The 18,160-nt window shown below is 51.9% G+C and overlaps 5 protein-coding genes across 5 annotated transcripts; 1 reads left to right on the top strand and 4 right to left on the bottom strand.

Annotated features, from left to right (window-relative positions):
• Positions 1–527: 527 nt before the first annotated feature.
• Positions 528–4,107, bottom strand: N7462_011046 (putative importin beta-4 subunit; the record flags this gene model as incomplete). Its single annotated transcript, XM_057082760.1, has 3 exons — positions 528–1,443; positions 1,681–3,994; positions 4,062–4,107. The coding sequence occupies 3 exons, from the start codon at positions 4,105–4,107 to the stop codon at positions 528–530; spliced, it is 3,276 nt and encodes a 1,091-aa protein (XP_056928115.1).
• A 1,619-nt stretch (positions 4,108–5,726) lies between these two features.
• On the bottom strand, positions 5,727–6,749 carry N7462_011047 (tudor domain-containing protein; the record flags this gene model as incomplete). The annotated part of the gene is made up of 3 exons (XM_057082761.1): positions 5,727–5,815; positions 5,873–6,629; positions 6,699–6,749. The coding sequence occupies 3 exons, from the start codon at positions 6,747–6,749 to the stop codon at positions 5,727–5,729; spliced, it is 897 nt and encodes a 298-aa protein (XP_056928116.1).
• Positions 6,750–8,789: 2,040 nt separating this feature from the next.
• Positions 8,790–10,749, top strand: yap1 (putative bZIP transcription factor AP-1/Yap1; the record flags this gene model as incomplete). The annotated part of the gene is made up of 3 exons (XM_057082762.1): positions 8,790–9,260; positions 9,353–10,524; positions 10,599–10,749. 3 exons carry the CDS (start codon positions 8,790–8,792, stop codon positions 10,747–10,749), a joined length of 1,794 nt encoding a protein of 597 aa, XP_056928117.1.
• Positions 10,750–12,303: 1,554 nt separating this feature from the next.
• On the bottom strand, positions 12,304–14,745 carry N7462_011049 (uncharacterized protein; the record flags this gene model as incomplete). Its single annotated transcript, XM_057082763.1, has 4 exons — positions 12,304–14,143; positions 14,291–14,402; positions 14,461–14,614; positions 14,737–14,745. The coding sequence occupies 4 exons, from the start codon at positions 14,743–14,745 to the stop codon at positions 12,304–12,306; spliced, it is 2,115 nt and encodes a 704-aa protein (XP_056928118.1).
• A 1,009-nt stretch (positions 14,746–15,754) lies between these two features.
• Positions 15,755–17,973, bottom strand: N7462_011050 (putative glutaminase; the record flags this gene model as incomplete). The annotated part of the gene is made up of 2 exons (XM_057082764.1): positions 15,755–17,469; positions 17,538–17,973. 2 exons carry the CDS (start codon positions 17,971–17,973, stop codon positions 15,755–15,757), a joined length of 2,151 nt encoding a protein of 716 aa, XP_056928119.1.
• Between the last annotated feature and the right edge of the window lie 187 nt (positions 17,974–18,160).

Raw genomic sequence — 18,160 nt, forward strand, 5'->3', positions numbered from 1 at the left:
CTACCCATTTATGTGCACTTATGTGAGATTCATCTGTTCCAATACTTCATCCTTCGCTGGAGATTTTGTGAGCACGAGTGGTTAGAGGTTAGATACGGATCTCGCGGGCGTCGAAATAGCTATTAGCGGAGGAATACACATAACAATGGCGGACGTGGCGCCCAACAACCTACTGTAGGATCCTTCCTGCAACCTGTATATCAAACACAAAATATAGAACTAAGGCTAATATAAACATGCAGGTGGTATATAGGTCCAACGAAGATCGCGAGGGCGTCGTGAGAAGGAGTGACTACATGCGCCAAGGTTTGATGGTAGAGATCCAAGAATAGAACATCGAGGTAAAAATTCAAGTCCATTGAACTATGTACAGCAGCAACTTTTTTTTCATCATTCATCGCGGGAACCACCGCCGGAGACAGGGTATCGTCTAAGCATCTCGAGGTGGGTTCCAAATCATCCGTCTATTCCATTAAAAACACGTAGCCCGACAGGTCATCACAACATTTAGTCCGTTAATGCATCTGTTACAGCTGCTCGACCCAGGGGGCAGCGCCCGCCTGCATCTGGTTCAGCCACTTGACCAGCTCGATGAGCTCCGCACGGCGCTCATCCTCCAGCTGGTCCTCATCGCCAGTCAGCACCGCCTGGAAGACGGGCAGAAGGCGGGGGGTGAGTTCGCGGATGGTCGCATCCTCCCACTTGTACATCTGGCAGATCATGCGGTACAGAGGGTCATTCTCCTCGTAGTCGTTCTTCAGGGGCAGAATGCCGACAAGTACCGGCAGCACGTCCTTGGTCGGGACACTGTCGCGGTGGCGCAGGATCATGCGGCTGACACAACCAGTGGCGTTGTCCTGCAGACGAGAGACGTTCATCTGCAAGCACGACTCCAGACGGCCAAGGATTGTGGGAAACTCCTTGACGATCTCGGCATCAGCGTTTGAGTGCTCAATCAGACGACCAACAGCATAGGCGGCGTTGGAGCGAGTCTGAGGGTCCTCATCGCCGAGACGGTGCAGCAGCAACTTCAGGAAGGAGCCGGTGTTTGGGGTCACGGCCGCACCCATGCCGTTGATGCACTCAGCAAGGACGCCGACGGCAGTGGCGCGCTCCAGAGACTCGGTGCTGCTGGCGTAGCGAAGGATGGTCTTCTCGAACACCTTCCACAGCTCAGCGAAGCTCTGGCCCAGGGCGGCGGCCATACCAGAGACAACGTCGAGCGCAGTGTCAACCACAACCCAGTCAAATTCGGAAGTCTCCTCGCCGGCCTCGAGGGTCTCCTCTTCAGGACCGAACTCCAACTGGCAAGGGTGCTGCTTGGTGATGATGTCAGTGACCATCTGGATCACGTTGTGCAGCACGGTCTCGTCGGCAATCAGAGCAGGGCCGCAGAAGCGGAGGTTCTCGGCCATGTTGCGGTTGATGTCAGCAACGGTAGCACTAAAATCGATCAGTCAGTATAAACGTTTCTCATCGACGATCAACAAAGATCAAAAAAGCGCAATGCAAAACATGGCCAATGTAGACATATCAGATAACAGAATCGCTGTTCACATCAATCACGTTCTTTGACGTGTCAAAGTGAGCTGGGTTAAGCGGTAGGAATCATCATATAAAAGGCCATGCCGACAAAAAAGCACAATAAACAATATAACACAAAAACAATTATCAACGTACCGGTCATCCTCCTCAGACCACATCTTGATGGTCGCAGTCATGAGGATTTCGCCAAACTTCTTAACCTCCTTGGCGGGCTGGACCTGCAGAGGAAGACCAGCCTGCCACTTGGGCATCTGGCCGCTCTCCTCAGCAATGGCGAAAAGCATAGCATAGGAGCGGTGCAGGGTGCTGATGGTGCTCTTACGAACACCCTCATAAGGGTGCTCAGCGAGAGGCATCACAGTCTCAATAGTCTTCTCGAAGTAGGGAAGGAAGGAGCTGCGAGTGTGGGTGATCAGGTCACCAATGACCTCAACAGCGATCTCCTTCTCCAGAGACAGAGGAGTGGTGGCAGTAATGTCATCCCAGGCATCCTCGTCGTCGTCAATTTCGACATCTTCGATGTCACCGTCGAGATCATCGTCGTCAGCGCTGGCAACCTTGACCTTGCGACCGGCCACAGTTACCTCCTGGCCGACAAGATCCTTGGCAGCCTCGCCGAGTTCAACCTCAAGGTCAGTCTCATCCTGCTCAATGCACTCAAAAAGACCTTTGATGACACCCTCCAGGAAAGGAGTGAAGTGCTCACCATAGACCTTAGCCATTGCACCCCAGAAGATGTAGGTGCTCTCCTTGAGACGGGAATGGCCAAGGTGCAGAGCCTCCTCAGTAGCGCGCATGAGAGGCTCGACATACGGCTGGTAACGCTCAGGGCCAGCAGCCGCCGCCATCTCACCCATAGCGTCAGTGACGCTAGCGCGGAGATCAAGCTCATCCTCGCTGTCCTTGACAGTGGCGAACTCTTGCAGAAGATGCATGGACTCGTCAAAGAAGGATAGGAAAGAGTCACCAGCCGACGAAGCGAGGGAACCCAGGGCGCCAGCAGCAAGACCCTTGATCTTAAAGTCAGGGTGCTGGAAAAGCTTGTGCAGGATGGGCACAAGCTCGGCCTGGTAAGGAGCAACATCCTTCTCCTCGAGACCATCAACGACGGCGTCAATGGCGCTGATACCAGCCTTCATGATGTCCATAGTAGGTCCATCCTCCTCACCCTTGTACTCCTGCATGGCACTGGCCAGGTTCTTGAACAGCATGGGCATCAGGCGCTCATGCTCGGCACTGAGATCCTCGGCGAGATCATCCGCGAGACGGGCAACAGCATGGAGGGAAGCCTGGCGAACCTTGGGCTCAGGGTCGGCAAGGAGCTGGAGAACCATGGGGAAGATCTCCTTCATTTGGGTGCTAATGAAGTCAGGAGCACCCTCAACGCACATACCCAAGGCCATGATACCGGCACGGCGGTAGTTAGGATCGCTGTTATTGAAGTACTGACCAAGAGCCTGGAGGAGGGGAACAACCACCTGGCTCGGGGGAAGGCTCTGGGCGAGCATATCCAGAAGACCCAGAGCAGAGCGGGCAGGGGTGATGTCGTCGTCGACAGGAGCCTCATCCAGCTCGGTGACAATGTGAAGAGCGGTACGAGTCAACTGCTCTCCAATACGCATACCCTGGATCTTCATCTTGCGGTACTGGACACACTGCATAAGGAAGCTGATAGCCTGAGTACGGGTATCCTCATCAGCCTCGGTGTTGGCGGAAAGCTCATTCATGAAGATGACCAAATCCTTAAGGTGAACTGTGAGCAGGGCAGGGTCACAGCCGAGCAGGGTCTGGAAAACCTCGAAGGCTTGCATCACACGGTCCTCCTCGCTCTGATCAATTGCATCCTTGAGAACGGCCACCATGGCGGGAACCATATCCTGGAACGCCTTGACGGGGGCAGCGTTCTCCTCGGAGTCAAGGTGCATGGCGAGCTTGCTCAGAGCCAGAAGCGTGTTGATGCGGACCTCGGCGCTCTCCGGGTCACGGATAGTCTTGTTGAAGAGATTGAAGAGGTCCTGGAACTTCTCCTCGAAGCCCTCACCGAGAGTCTCCAGAATGGTGAACAAGATATAGATGGCGACGGCACGCTCATCCTGGTTGCCACTGTCGGCAGCCTGAAGGAGGATGTTGGGTAGATCCACCCACTCACCGTCCTCAAGATCAATCTTGGCCACAGCTGAGATGATACGAGCAACAGAGTGACGGACAAGAGACGAGCTCTCACCCATGGTAGACCGGAGCAGTTGATCCCGAACCTGAGGCTTCTGGTCGGCAGCGACCTTCAGCCACAGCTTCTGGACGTGCGAACGGGCCTCGACGGCGGCCAGCTGACGGAGGTTAGGATCCTCATGGCCAGTGGCAATCTGAACCAGGAGAACAAGAGACTCTGGCTTGTTGTAAAACTCTTTTTGCAGGATGCCAGTGGCTTCCTTAACGTTTCCCTGGGAGGCTGCAGATACACGCAAGGGTTAGCGGAGGGGTCCCAACCCATACATTGGAAGGATCCAGGAACGTACGATCCAGGATCACTTGCAATTGCTGCAGGAAGCGTTGCTGATCCATGATGGAAGAAGATTAAGGTATCACACAGATAAAAAAAAATCGTTGGCAGTGTGGACGTCACACTGAGGGGTGTCCCAGGCCCCGATCAGATCAAAGGCAAGGATGGGACGAAGGGAATGAGCAGCTTGTCGACAAGACAAACAGCTCACGGGGTATCTCAAATCAGTAAAAACACAAGGAAAAAAAATATGAAGGGAGAAAAGAAAAGGCGAGGATGGTGGGGGAAGGAAGAAGAAGAAAAAGAAGACGCGGCAGAAAAAAAAGTTAGGGGTGGGATAACGACCCGAAGGGGTTTAGGGCGTGAGGGACCACTTTCGCAAATTTGCGCTTCCGAGCAAATTTGCAGACCGCGTCGAGCGGGCAACAAGGGAAAACTGGGTCGGCGCGTTGGGTTGACGACTGGATCAATTGGGTCAATTGGGCCCTTCCAGTGCGGCCATTGGGCAAATGCGAAGGTGTAGGTCTCTCCAGCTTCTATGTTGGGCACCGTTCCGCGCCCTCCGTGTTGGCCTTTTTTTCCCTTCGGGCCATTGACTGGTTCGCTCGGCGACGCGGAGTTTGGGTCGCGCAGCGATAGACTTTGCAGAAATTATTGTGTCTGGCGCATGTGATCTCGATGGAGAAAAGAGGGACAAGGGGAAAGTGGGTGTATGCATAGAAATATATAGTACTACATGGTACTACTGCTCGAGTGTCCGGTGGGATGGCGAGATCAGATCCTCCGTAAATAAAATGCTTCTAGCAAATGAGTATGAAAATTTATGAGCATAGGAGCACAGATTACTTCGACACACCCAATCCAGGTTCGACACCCGCTACTGCGCCGTATCCTTGGACAAGAGACCTTGGAGAATGCATAGTCGGCAGCCTGGTGGCAAGGATGCCAATAAAAACTAGAAGACCAGACCAGACGTCCGAGGGGAGAATGCAGACAGAATGAACCTACAGGACTTGGAGACTGTGGACCAACGCTCCGCCAAAGTGATCAATGCTGAGACACCGATGATGTCACGTTTGCCAGGAAGCCATATTGTGAAAATATTGGGCTTCATCAGGTTTGATAGAGGCCCGATGAGAGACCAGGACGTTGAAACTTATAGTGCAAATTTCGCATCCAATGGCCCTAGTCTATCCCTTTACAGAACAGGCGTGAATACGAACAATCTTTCAGATTCATAGGTGGGCGGGTCTACCTGGCGCCATAATCGGCAGTTCGGAGAGGACGCCAGGGAGCAGTTCCCTCGCGAAGCGAATCCGGTGATAGACAAATCTGAAGGGGAGTCACAATTAGATAGCTACACATCGACGTGGATAGGGAAGGCATTGGATATCGAAGGCAACTTCTTATCAAGAAATATAATCCATGAAATCAATCCCTGCAGAACCGTGATCTATGAACCAAAAACTCCGCTGGACGAAGAAATACAAAAGATAATTGTAATCTGCACCGCCGATCCAGTTAGCGACGAGAACACGAGGCATTCCAAACGGCAGGAACAAAACTCGGAAAAAGAAAAGAAAAAGTAGAAGCATCACATAGCCATTAACCGGGAAAGGCCCTTGGGCCTAAATATGCTGTTGCAACCTCGCCGGCCCCTCGTTCTGTGAACAAAAAACGCTCAATAGCCCTCATCTTCAGCCTGCTGATAGATGTGGCGGGTACGGGTTGGGTCTTTCCGCATTTGCTGGCCAGACCCTGTGAACCCCACTGTAGATAAAGAGTCAGGATAGTTCCCAAAGCGGAAGGCAAAAAAGTAGCACATACCTCGCGCATTGACTCCATCACCAGTACGAAACATGCTGTCTTTCTTGCCAAACTTGTTCTTGCCCTTGCCCTTGGCGGCGAAATCCTTCCACTTCATCTTACCCGCCTCCAGCTCTTTGTTGGCCTTGACCTTCCGCGGCACTTTGGCGGGACGTGCTGGTCCATCTCCCACCTTGCTGGGTTCCATGCGAGCCTGGTTGGCCAGAGCGGGGTTGATTTCGGCCGCCGCCGAGATCACATTGGGATGTGCGGTAGATGGCGGGGCGGGGGAAGGTGATGCCGAACTGCCTGAGGTTCCATCAGCCTTGCGCTTGCGAGAGTCAGTGCCCGCGATGGGGCGGATATCCTTGGCCGTCAAATTCTCGACGGTCCCGTAAGACTTGAACGAGACGAGATACACCGGGTTGCTAGAGGATCCAGTGATCGACGTAATGCGAGCCGGGTAAAAGGCGTTGTCGCCCGATATCCAACGGGCCAGAACGTTATCATTGATGGAGAAGGTGGCGGGCGTCGGTGGCCCGACCTCTCCCCGGTTGTGCTCGGCGGTTGACTGAGGCTTGCGCGACCCCGTCACTGTATCCTTCGACGACCATGACTCCCTGAAAGGTTCTGGAGCAGGTTTCGATGTGGGCGCAGATGGTTTGAGCTCGGCGATTGCCGTTTCGGTGAGGGTTATGAGTTCTTCGAGTTCAGTTCTGAGGCTCTGAAGTTCCGTGTTATCGGGTTCTACCTGCAAGCTGGACTGGACGGTTTCCAGCTAAAGAAGGGATCCGGAATTAGTGAATCTGTCCTGACAGCATGAATATCGGCTCCAGCGGAAAATTACCTGGATCTTGAATTCCTTGACCTCAGCCTCCAGAGAAGCTACGTCGGACATGGTGGGCGGCGATTGAGAAGAGAGGCAGCACGTATACAAACGGTGGAATACTCCAGAGAAGAAAAAAAAACACAGGCAACCGAGACAAGAATAAAAAAGGGCTTAGCTCCAGACACCAAGTTGGTGGGTTGATAGGCGGGCCTGTGGTGCGATGCGGAGAAGAGTGGTCGCGTTTGCCTTCGATCACCGTCACGTGATGGAAACGGTCTTCGTAGTCCTCAGGTGCAGGATGTCGGATGCCCACCAGGATTGAGTCCAGATTTATTTCTTATATTCTTTAACCGAGACATGTCTCTACCCGTGTGCTTCTCTGTCTCTTCATATCTTCACTCAGATTCTATGGGATTCATTGGACAGATAGACAGATATGAATCGGATCACACTCGAGGGCTGCCGTTCAGGCTGGGGACCACGAGGGAATACCGAGTCCCCGATAAGCGCGATAAGCACGATAAGTACGATAATCTCGATAATCTCGATAAGGCGCCGTTTCATACCCGATTTGCAAATGAGATGGGGGAGGACGGGCGAGAACGAAGAATCTCTCCATCATACTTTCTCCAGGATATCATGAGAATTTTCGCGCTGGATAAAAGATGTGAAAAAAAAAAAAAAAAAAAAAAAAAAAAAGAAGAACCGTGATACAGAGGTTCCACTAAGGCTGCGCCTCCGAAAGCCGGAGGATTGACAGGGTTTTAAAAGTACTCATAGATTACTACTGTATACGTTCCACTCTATCGTCATGTCGGCGAGAGCGCCCATTCTGACAAAGGCGTGTATGTATCGTCAGAACAAAGGTGTGGGGGGGGGGGGGGGGGGGGGTTTGCCACTGGGACAAATGTGGTCTGATCCTGGAAATCCTGGACTGTGCTCCGTCCTCGGTGGGGCCAGACCCTGGGAAAGGCTGAGTGTTTTCGGCCAGACTCGAGGCTACAGACCGGGAGGACGATGGATACGAATCAAGAGACACCTGGGGGGACCTGGACCATGGCGGTGGGAGGGAGTCAGGCTCGTAAGTCCCGTATCCCCTGTGCGTGAGGATCACACTCCGGGGTCTCTCCCAAATCCCGCCACAGTGTGGTTGGTCGATCTGCAGCCAAGAGTACGGCGTACTATGAGCAGTACTTACTCAAGGTATTTCGCCTGTCTATATTGTCTATATCGCGATATGCAGGTACCTCAGTCTTATCTTTGCGTACATCGTGTCCCTCTTTCTCTCTCACTCTGTTCTCGAGATCTTCGAGTGAATCGATGCCTGAATGAATCTAGTTTGATCTGCGGTATGAAGAATACAGAGTATCCAGTCTCTGTCCTCTGTTCGGAGCGAACCTCGATAAATGGGTAGAACCATGAAACGGGTGCCACCATGAGTCACCAGTCCGCCCAATGCGCTTCCATCGGCAGAACACGATCGAACTGGATTTCTAAGCAGCGGAGTCCCGTGAAGTCCCGTGACGGACCCCGCGTGATTGGCCGCCGATCAGTCTCGACCGGATCTCGGTCCAATGACACCGCCGATTCGTCCACTGCACCTGCGATCGCCTCTTTCATCATTCTCTCTCTTCTTCTCTTTCCTCCTCCCCCTCCTCTAGTGATACCATTGATACTAGATACTGTCTGTTACTCCAGTATCTAATACCGAAAAAAAAGCCTCCAACCCGAATCTGGTCACAAGTGGATTCTCCCCCAAAGCTCTCTTGCCGCCTGAGGCTCCTCTGCATCTTTTTTTCTACTACAACGCCCCTCCCTTGCCCCCCCCCCCCCTCCCTCTCTAGATCCTCTCCCCCCTTCCATCTCTGCCTGGGGCCTTCACCACCCCCCAACACCCGCTCAAGCTTGGTGAGCTATTGTTCCACAAACTCCAGCCTCGACCGTGTGGGAGCGATCCGCTCGACTTGATTTATTCATTCCTGTTTGCGGGCGGAACGCCCGATCTTTCGTCTCGGATTCCCCTCGAATCTATCCATCTTTCCATCTTTCCATCTCTCCTGATCCATTTCCCCCCCCCCTCTTACGGGAACCGTCTGGACATTGATCACCATGGGCGACTACGAGCAGCTCTATCAGCAGGGGCTTTACCTGTCCCCCAACCAGCAGGATTTGCTGCTGGCCGCCCTGTCGTCCAACACGCCCGCCCACAAGCAACCTCAGTCAAACCCCAACCACACCCCCCTTATCAAACCCGACCCCAGCCCAGATCGCCACTCCCCCAATGGAATCAGCGCTCCCCCTTCCGGAGGTTTCGATTCCGCTCAGCTCAATACATTTGGCTTTGGTGATGATGAGAGCCCATTCCTCGACTTCATTCCGGAGGCCGACTTTGAGTTTCCGGGATCCGCAGAGCTGATTGGCGAACTGCCCGGAGGAACAGGAACCGAATATGAACTTGGCGAAAAGCGCAAATCCATGGACGGTAGCGTCGAGACGGAAGGCGAGGAAACCGGGAAGAAGCGACGGGAAAGCGAGGCAAAGAAGCCCGGTCGCAAGCCACTGACCTCTGAGCCCACCACGGTATGCTCATATCCATTTCCTTAGGGTCATCGGAACTCGCCAACGCGAGAGACAGTAGCTTTACTATGTTCAATTCACTGACCAATCCCCAGAAACGGAAGGCACAGAACCGGGCCGCTCAGAGGGCATTCCGCGAACGCAAGGAAAAGCATTTGAAGGATTTGGAGACCAAGGTGGATGAGCTGCAGAAGTCTTCAGATTCAGCCAACCAGGAAAATGGATTATTGCGAGCCCAGGTGGAACGACTACAAGTCGAACTGCGTGAGTACCGCAAGCGTCTCTCATGGATGACGAGCAGCAACGGGATCTCAGCCATGAGTGCCATTCCAAGTGCCCATTCACGAGGAGCGTATGGCCTGCAGAACAATGATCTTCTGTTTGACTTTCCCAAATTCGGGGACTTGCCAGGCTCGCATCTCTTCAATGGCCAAGCCAACAAAAATGATCAACCCAAGAAGGATGGCAGTAACCGTGCTCCCGGTGTATTGAGCCGGGACACATTAAACGGCTTCCAAAACTTCCATGCTTCCCGGGCCGGCGATGCCTCCAAGTCGAATGCCAGCACACCCACTGGACCTGGTAGCGCTAAGTCGAACTCTGCTGGTTCATACGGAACCCCTGGTAGCAGCACATCTATTAAGACCCCTTATAATAACCTGAAGCCATCCACTGGATCGACCAACGATACAGCTACTTCGGATTCTCCCTCCTCTTCATCCGATTCTCACCAGAGTCAGTTGCTCTCTTCGAGTGGTACTTCCCCCGAACCGAGCTTGAACTCTCCGCCCGAGGCAAAGCCCCATGACTCCGGGAACATTTGCGGGATCCACGGCTCCATTAATGGTGAGGAATCATTCTGTGCAAAACTTGGCATGGCCTGCGGCAACATCAATAACCCCATTCCAGCTGCTCGAGACCAAAATTCAAAGCCTCAGAGTGTCTCGAGCGACCAACCGGTCTCGTCCTCCACCGAGGACCCGGTCGGATTCGATTGGCTGGCTCAACAAAATGGCGGTCAGTTTGATCCAGTTCTTTTTGGAGACTGGCGCGAGCCGCAGGATGCCGTACTGTCTCAAGACTTTGGCTCTTTCTTCAACGACGCATTCCCCTTGCCCGATTTGGGTAGTCCATCACACAACCTTTCGGAGGCCGCGGTCCAACAGGCGCCCAAGAAGGACCTGATTGCTCAGATTGATAGCAAGTTGGAGGAGGAGGTTGTTCCAGGCGAGGACAAATCCCAGATGCTATCATGCACCAAGATCTGGTATGTTCACACTTGTGGCAGAACATGGGTATTTCACAAATTCCTTTGGCGCCTCGCTAATAATTATTTCACAGGGATCGTCTTCAATCCATGGAGAAGTTCCGCAATGGCGAGATCGACGTCGACAATCTCTGCTCTGAACTACGCACCAAGGCTCGTTGCTCCGAGGGCGGTGTAGTTGTGAATCAGCGCGATGTTGATGATATCATGGGTCGCGCCAAGTAAGCCCCGACCTTGATAATGGGCATAATTGCACGTTGCCCATTCACTTTTCATGACTCACGGAATTCGCTTCACGCCCATTGAACTTGTACTACACGTTACTATCTAACTCATACCCATCATCGAACTTATTGGAAAACCACTCGGCGTCATGAAATATAACTTTGGCGAAAAAAAGAGTACGAACTGCCTGCCACATGCATGGCTTACTGCTGGAGATCGGCTTTAAATCTCATTCGTGGCGTATCTATCGCCCCTTTTTTTTTACTTTCTTTTCCCTCTTCAGGAGAATTTATTGACCCTGTTGTCCTTCTTTATCCATTCAGCATCTGATCCTACCTGATCTTTACTGTCATATCTTTCATCACTCTTGAATCGTCCTGTTTATTTCTAGTAGTTGCCCATTTTGCCCTTCTCATATCGACGTGCGTCTTATTTCCATCAAGCCTGGCGAATGGAGACACGGGATTCGTCATGCATATAATCTCTGATCGGCCATCAACGACGGCGCTGGGAGGAGGCGGCCCAAGAAGCCGACCTTGTGTATTGGAAGGTAAATTTCTGGGATTTGGCGAATATGACTAGTTCGGTGAATTGGGATGGCTTGCGTTCATTGACGGTGGCTCCGATTTTGTACCATTGTAAACAAATTCAGCTGTTTTCTCTCTTTCCCACATTTCCCTCCCTTAAAACAACAAAACCAAAGACATCATGACTGGGTGACATCTGCTGAAGAATATCAAACATGTATTCTTGGCAGGTCTCCAGTACGTCTCCAGTACCGTAACCAACCATATGGGACGGTAAATAGCTAAGCCTCGTTCTCGATTGCTTCTGAAAATAGTGAGTTTTTCTCCATGATCCAATACAGAAGTGTTGGAACGTAGTAGGCTTCATAAAGAATCTGGTCAAAGAAAAATCGAAGTACAGTCCCATTTGGCCTCGGTAGATATCATAACTGAGAGATACATGAGAAAACAGAATCTAATGGTCTAAAGCTACAATTCGAAAGCGTCAAGTCTAAACCGAAGCTGTAAGGGTATCGATGTTTGGTTTCTCTTCCAGGGGGAACAGGTAGTAAAGTACAAAGAAACAAAAAAACGGTCGGAAGAAACAAGGGAATATGGTGATGATTTTTTTGGCATTCTTTTTTTTTTTTGCGTCTTCGACAGTCTCTGCGTGTCACAAAAACGCGCTCTCCAGACTTTCGCTGGACTCACCCCCAGGAGTCCCTTCGACATGCTTCATGTCGCCAAAGTATCCTGACGCCCTTTCGTAAGGTGGAGGGAGAGGACGTCGAAGAACTGAGAACGACCACACAGACAAAAGCACCCTTATGCTCAAAACGCATTGTAGTAAGAAAAAGAGAAAAGGGGAATTGAAAAATGTTTCACGAGAGTCAAATAAAAGACACAAAAAGAATTAGAATATTGGGCACGGAAAAAATATGAAAGCCATTGAGAATCAACATGAGGGGGCATAGGAAAACAAGGCGGCCGACGGTGATCGGCAACCCGAATGATAAGAACGATGAAGGAAGATAGACAATGTCAGCCTTCAGGAGTCACCGCCAGAAGGGGCAGGCTTGTCACCCGAAGGGGTTGAAGGGGCAGACTTGTCGCCCGAGGGGTTTGTAGGGGAGTCGGTCGACCCCTTGAAGCTACCGCGGCCGCCACGGCCGCCACGGCCCCGATCACCTCGACCACGGCCTCCGCGGCCACCGAATCCACCCCGACGAGCACCCTCACTGTCGCTGGCGCTCTGGTAGCCACGCTGACCAGCGTTGGAACCACCTCGGTTGCTACTTTGCCAGGTACCGGCATTGCCATGCCCGCGGCTGCGATCTTCAAAGGGCTTGAAGTTCGGCTTGCGAGGCCCAGGGCCGGCAGACGGCTTCTTGTACTCAATGGGCATATGGTCGAGAGCAGCCTTGGCATCTTCCACAGTCGCGAACGTCACAACGTGGTTGTTGAATTTGCCGTACTTCTCAATCTTCTCCACCTTGCCCTGGTCTTCCTCGGAAAGTAGATCGCGAATGGCTTGCTCGCCGTCGACATTAGAAACGAAGAGAGCATTGCTGGGCTTCTTCTCCCCGCGGGGAACAAAGGAATCACCGCCCTTGTCCTGCTGGGCGGTGCCATTGATATCAGCACTAGCTGACTTCTCATCCCCGGTGGGTTGAGAGACTGTGGCAGAGATCTGGGGGCTGGAAGCCTTCGGAATGACAGGAACCGGCGAAGAACGAGCCGGTTGGCCCTTTGCCTGGGCTTGCTGTTGTCCAGGGGCGGGGCCACCGCGGGCAGGAGGAGCCTGGCCAAACTGAGGAGTAGAGGCAGTCGGACGACCACCGGCACCGGTCGGCGCAGGAGAGGCAGTGGTAGCAGGAAGGCCAGTGGCAACGGACTGGGGTCCACCAGCAGCCGCAGGCTTGCCGCTGCGGTGGGCAAAGTTGAATCCCTGTGCCCGCATCTCCGTCGCAATACGTCCACCTTCGATTTCCAAGACCAGGTATCCGAAAGCCGCATCAGCAAGGTTGAAGTTCCACATGTTCTTGAAAGCACTTTCGTCTACCTGGCCAGCAGCATTGCCGGCGGCGACAGGGCCACCGAAGGGGTTACCTCCATTAGCAATAGAAGGCATCTTCTGTACCACGTCGAGAGCATTATCCAGTAGCGTCTTCTGAGCCTCGTTGGAGGAGATAGCGGATTCTACCTCACCCCGCACAGTCTCCCAGACATCGGTGAAAGATGCCTTTGACGCCGCAAGCTTGCCGCGGTAGTGATCCAGGGAGGGATTGACTGAGAACTCGTTGTAGGAAGAGCCATAACGGAAGTGAAGACCAGCAGAAATGGAAAAGTCTGCCTTAAGAGTGACGGAGAGCTGGTTCAGCATACCCTCACGGGCAGGTGAGGCGTGAGTGACAAAGACGCGAGTCTCGGAGGGGTCGTAGACTCTGTTGGCGGTGTCAATCAGCTCGCCCATTTGCAGCAGCGTTGTCCACATGGTACCCTGGCCACCAGCGATAGTTGTCTTGCCCTCGCCATTGTCAAACAGTTTGTGCATCACCACAGCACCGCCCAGTCCAAGCAGACGGAGCTTCACGCCACCGATGTCAAGCAGCCGAGAGTTGGCCTCATCAATGATGTGTAGCTTGTCCACTTTATACTCGCCCGACCGGAATTTTTCCAACACCCGGACATCTTCACAGGCACCCCAGACTGTGTACACCGGAACATCCAGAGTGATGCGCTTGTCAAGGAGCATGGGCAGCTCGGAGAGGGGTAGCTGGTCTGGGGTGAAACGCTGCTTAATTGACTGTTGCGGAGGAACCTGTGCAATCGTCCGCTTCACATTTTCAGGGAGAAGAGGTGAATATTGAGCTACATGCTTAAGGGTCCTGAATGTCCATGCAGAAAAAGGTTAGCACAGTCCCCTTCACTGTGGGATTTTGGGCCGGGCCGCCCAAAAGATGACGCGACATCCGGATTCGCCAAGCTGGAGCCGGCTGAAATGTCAGATTGGAAGCTTTCCAGGCTATACTTACTTGTCCGCAATACGCTCCAGAGAAGTATCATCATAGAAACCAAAGTCACCAGTGTGGATGATGTGGTCGGCGCCAGCTTGCTTTGCCAGCTCATTCAGAGACTTCAGATTTCCTGCATCGCAACCCCAATTAGCTATGCTCTGCATCGGATTCTCATCGAATAACCGTACCTCGCACATCCGCAATGCACAGAATCCGGGTTGGCCCATTCTGAATAATTCTGCCATTGTTGGGAAGGAGCGGCGTGGCTCCGGGCGCCGGACCCGACGGTGTCGCACCGTTCGAGAGAGGATAGCCTTGAGAACCGAAGTTGTGAGGGCGGGGCTAGAGAATATCGAGCTGTGATTAGTATGGCTTCATTCGCGATCAAGGGTCCTGACGGGGCGTTCCATGGTGCGGCCAGAAGCTGGGTGCCCAGTCTGAGGGGCGAGGAGCAAGTAACTCACAGAAGCCATGAGGGGAGGGAAATAATTAGTCGGGTCGGAGATCGTCAAGGATAGGGAGATGTGACAGGAGGTAGAGAGAAAAGCAAAAAGGGAAGAGAGATGGGGGTGGATTAATTCGAAGGGCAAAAGAAGATTCCCTGCGCATCGATCGAGATGAAGCAACAGCCCAGAGGCGTGACATGCAGATTAGGTAAGCACCCCTGGCGCGGTTCACAACACAACTTGCTCTTTTAGGAAGCACGGCCGGAAGGGAGCTGTGCAAGGTTGGCTGTGAACATGCTATGAAAGGAATGTAATGCAGATTCAGGACCTGTAGTTCAATGGGTTTTGATGTGTGTCCAAGGGTGAGGTTGGAGAACAACAACAAACAGGATGCAGAGGAGAGTGTGAATATGGATTTTTGTTTCTATATATACAGAAGTACCTAAAAAGGCTGAAGATCCCATGCGGAAGACTGCGTCTGAATGAAAGATATCATCATCATCATCTGTCGACAAAAGCCATGTCCCTTTCACCTGGTTTCCCGTAATCTGATAATCTCCTACTCTAGAGAACACTAAGTTCTAGTGCCCAACAGTGGATCTCTGAATCTTTGAAGATGTAGTAGAGTAATCACCTAGAAGTGAGAAAATCCAATATTCAAATCATCGCAGCAAGCTAGAATACTGCTTTCTATGAGAACTATTGCCTAGGTGATGGATGTCCTCTACTACTGATCGAGGTATATCTCGTGATCTATTTCCTCATCTGTGAATGAGGCCTAAATAAGACAGGGACCGACGGTGAAAATCATTTACATATTCCTTTTGCCTTTTGCCCAGAATTGAATAGTTGATATATACCCAAAAAGTATATGGCATCCGATAATTGAGCTCACCGACACGCTCTGGGCTTGAACAAAGAATGCTATGTACGCAAAAGTGTACTTTATTGTCAGAAGAATGCGCAATGTCATTCTACGGTATAGAAAAAGAAGATACACAAGTCTCACTCTCTATGCTGTGTGATGAACAGAATATCACAGGTCGCCACCAGGGTCTGAGAATCTATCATACTTGTTCGAGGGCCTGCGAGACTTGTGCTTTGACAAAGACTGGATCGACTGGGGTCCCTTCAATGCCAAAAGTGCAAAGTGACCCCCCACGGTGGGACGTGCACGGCATAGCACTGGCACGCCAGGCTCATTTCCTTTGGAGGAGGTGGAAACATAGCGATCGGAAAACGGCCAGTTATGTTTGCCATTTGTCATGAATGCCCATAGATCATCAACGAACTCGTCCCGTGTGTCTTTCTCAAAAGTGCCAGCCAGCCACATGTTCCAGTCTGACTTGGCCCAATCCTGTCGGTTATCTAGTGCCACACCGTACTCACCTCTAACAGAAGAGAAGAACTTGCTGCTCATGAGATACGCTTCCATAGGGAAAACGTCCAGCCCTAGCAGCACGTCTGGGTAAAGATTATATGGAATCTTCCATGTATTGGGGAAATCGGGGTATTCCAACATAAAATGCGTTTGCTCATCATCGGTCCCCAACCCTTGCGCATAGAATAGGTCGGCATGCTCATCGCCAATTTGAGAGTAATGAGTTCTTCCACTCAGCTCTCCAAATGCCTTGATTCCAATGGCAGCCTTGATAGCGAGATTAGTTTCATTGGGAAGAGGACCGGCAGCATCATTTGAGGACAGCTGATTGGCAATGTCGATACTGTTGTCAACCAGGTAATCTGCATATTTCTGGAAGATATCCATATATTGATCGGTCCAGCTTTTATCTCCAGTCGCACGAGCATAAGCGAGGGCTAAAACAAGCAAATTCCCGCACTCTTCAATGGGCATGGGCTCTGCGTGTTGGTCGTCATGCCCAACCGCGTGTGGGTAGTGAGACCCAAGGTCGTGGATGGTGTATGGGAGCTTCCAACGGCCAGCATCCAGGTATTGCATTATCGGCTCCAGCAATAGACGAATCCAATCAGGATCGAGGACCCAGTAAATGGGAAAAGCCGGCATGATGACATCGATGGTATTGACATTGCCATCGCTTGAAAGCTCCTTGATGAATGCCAAAACCCCATCGGTGTCTAGGGAATCATTTGGAATTGTCAAGTCAATACCTCCATATGCCTGACGGGTGGACAAGGCCACGATATCTGCATACTTTGGACCGGCAGCAGCGGTTGAAAATGCAGAGAGTTCCTCATCTAGTTCCAAGGATTCCAGCAAAGCATCCTTGTAATCATCGAAAAAGAATGCGAGTGCTTCATGGGTGGTTGGATACTCAGCCCGGTAGAAACCCGTGTACGGTTCACCCAGGTAGTTGATGGCCTCTTTTCGTTCGTAGCCAACAGCGAAGTTTACCGAAGCATCTCCGATAACATATCCCAGATCATGAGCCAAAGCAATGACGCTCTTTGAGGACCAAATAGAATCTTCTTGTGACAAATCGCCATGAGCTACAAACTGCGCGCGGACGACTCGTGGGTCACCAGAGAGCGCAGAGAGATCACTTTCATCTGTTGAACGTGAAGCAAGGATAGCTTGGCCCCAGAGTGCCATGTCGCTAGCTTCCGCGTACTGTGCAGCATCTTCAACCGAAAGACTATGAAAGGCTACTTCATCATGCTTTTCAAAGTTGTGAGTTGAGCGATCTTGTTGGCCAGTCCATCTTCCATCAATGTCCGAGTAGATCTGAATGTCATGTCCCCATGAATGGCTGACTTTTACTGTCAAATAACCTGTTTGTGAAAATCGCGTTAATGAAATGTATGACCTATAAGCTCCGCATTGTAGGATCCAAGCTTACTGAAAGGGAGCGACTGGCGCAGATAGTTCGAGGGCGAGACTGGGGAAAAGAAGTCTAAAGTAAATCCCACCGAGCCGGCTGTCAAGTCAAAGATTGAATGGGTTGAGGTGAACTCAGCACGGCGCACAATAGCTGGGCGAATTTGGTGGACTTTCAATTCCGGTACTCCCATCAAGCTATACACTTGCCCATCCACGCGGACCAGCACCGACCACCCGAGCTCTTGGCCGGCCCAAAATTGCGAAGTTGCATAGGGCAGTTGCTCTACCCGGTCGCTTGGCATCCATGTCGAGAGGTATGGGTTGCGGACCGCCAGTGGATATGATGGAGGTAGCACCGGATGATGAGTGATCTGGTTCTGATCACTGCAAAGGAACTGGAAAATTGAAGCGCAAAAGGACCCCAGTCCCAACGGCTTCATGATGTCGAGTCGCATTTTCTCCGCTCGCGTGGAGGCTGATGAGCTGGCGTCACTTGTTTCAAGCCTCTTCTGCGAGCGGCTAGTGCATAAATCAAACTATTTGGGGTCGGTGAAAGATGGTCTCTTCTGTATATCTCGCGGAGAATGTTCAGAGAGAGCGGAGGAGACAGAGTGTCGGGGCACTTCAATAAAGAACCGAAAA

This window comes from Penicillium macrosclerotiorum (assembly GCF_028827735.1).
Source record: "Penicillium macrosclerotiorum strain IBT 26536 chromosome Unknown utg000011l_segment0_segment0, whole genome shotgun sequence".
Lineage (NCBI taxonomy): Eukaryota > Fungi > Ascomycota > Eurotiomycetes > Eurotiales > Aspergillaceae > Penicillium > Penicillium macrosclerotiorum.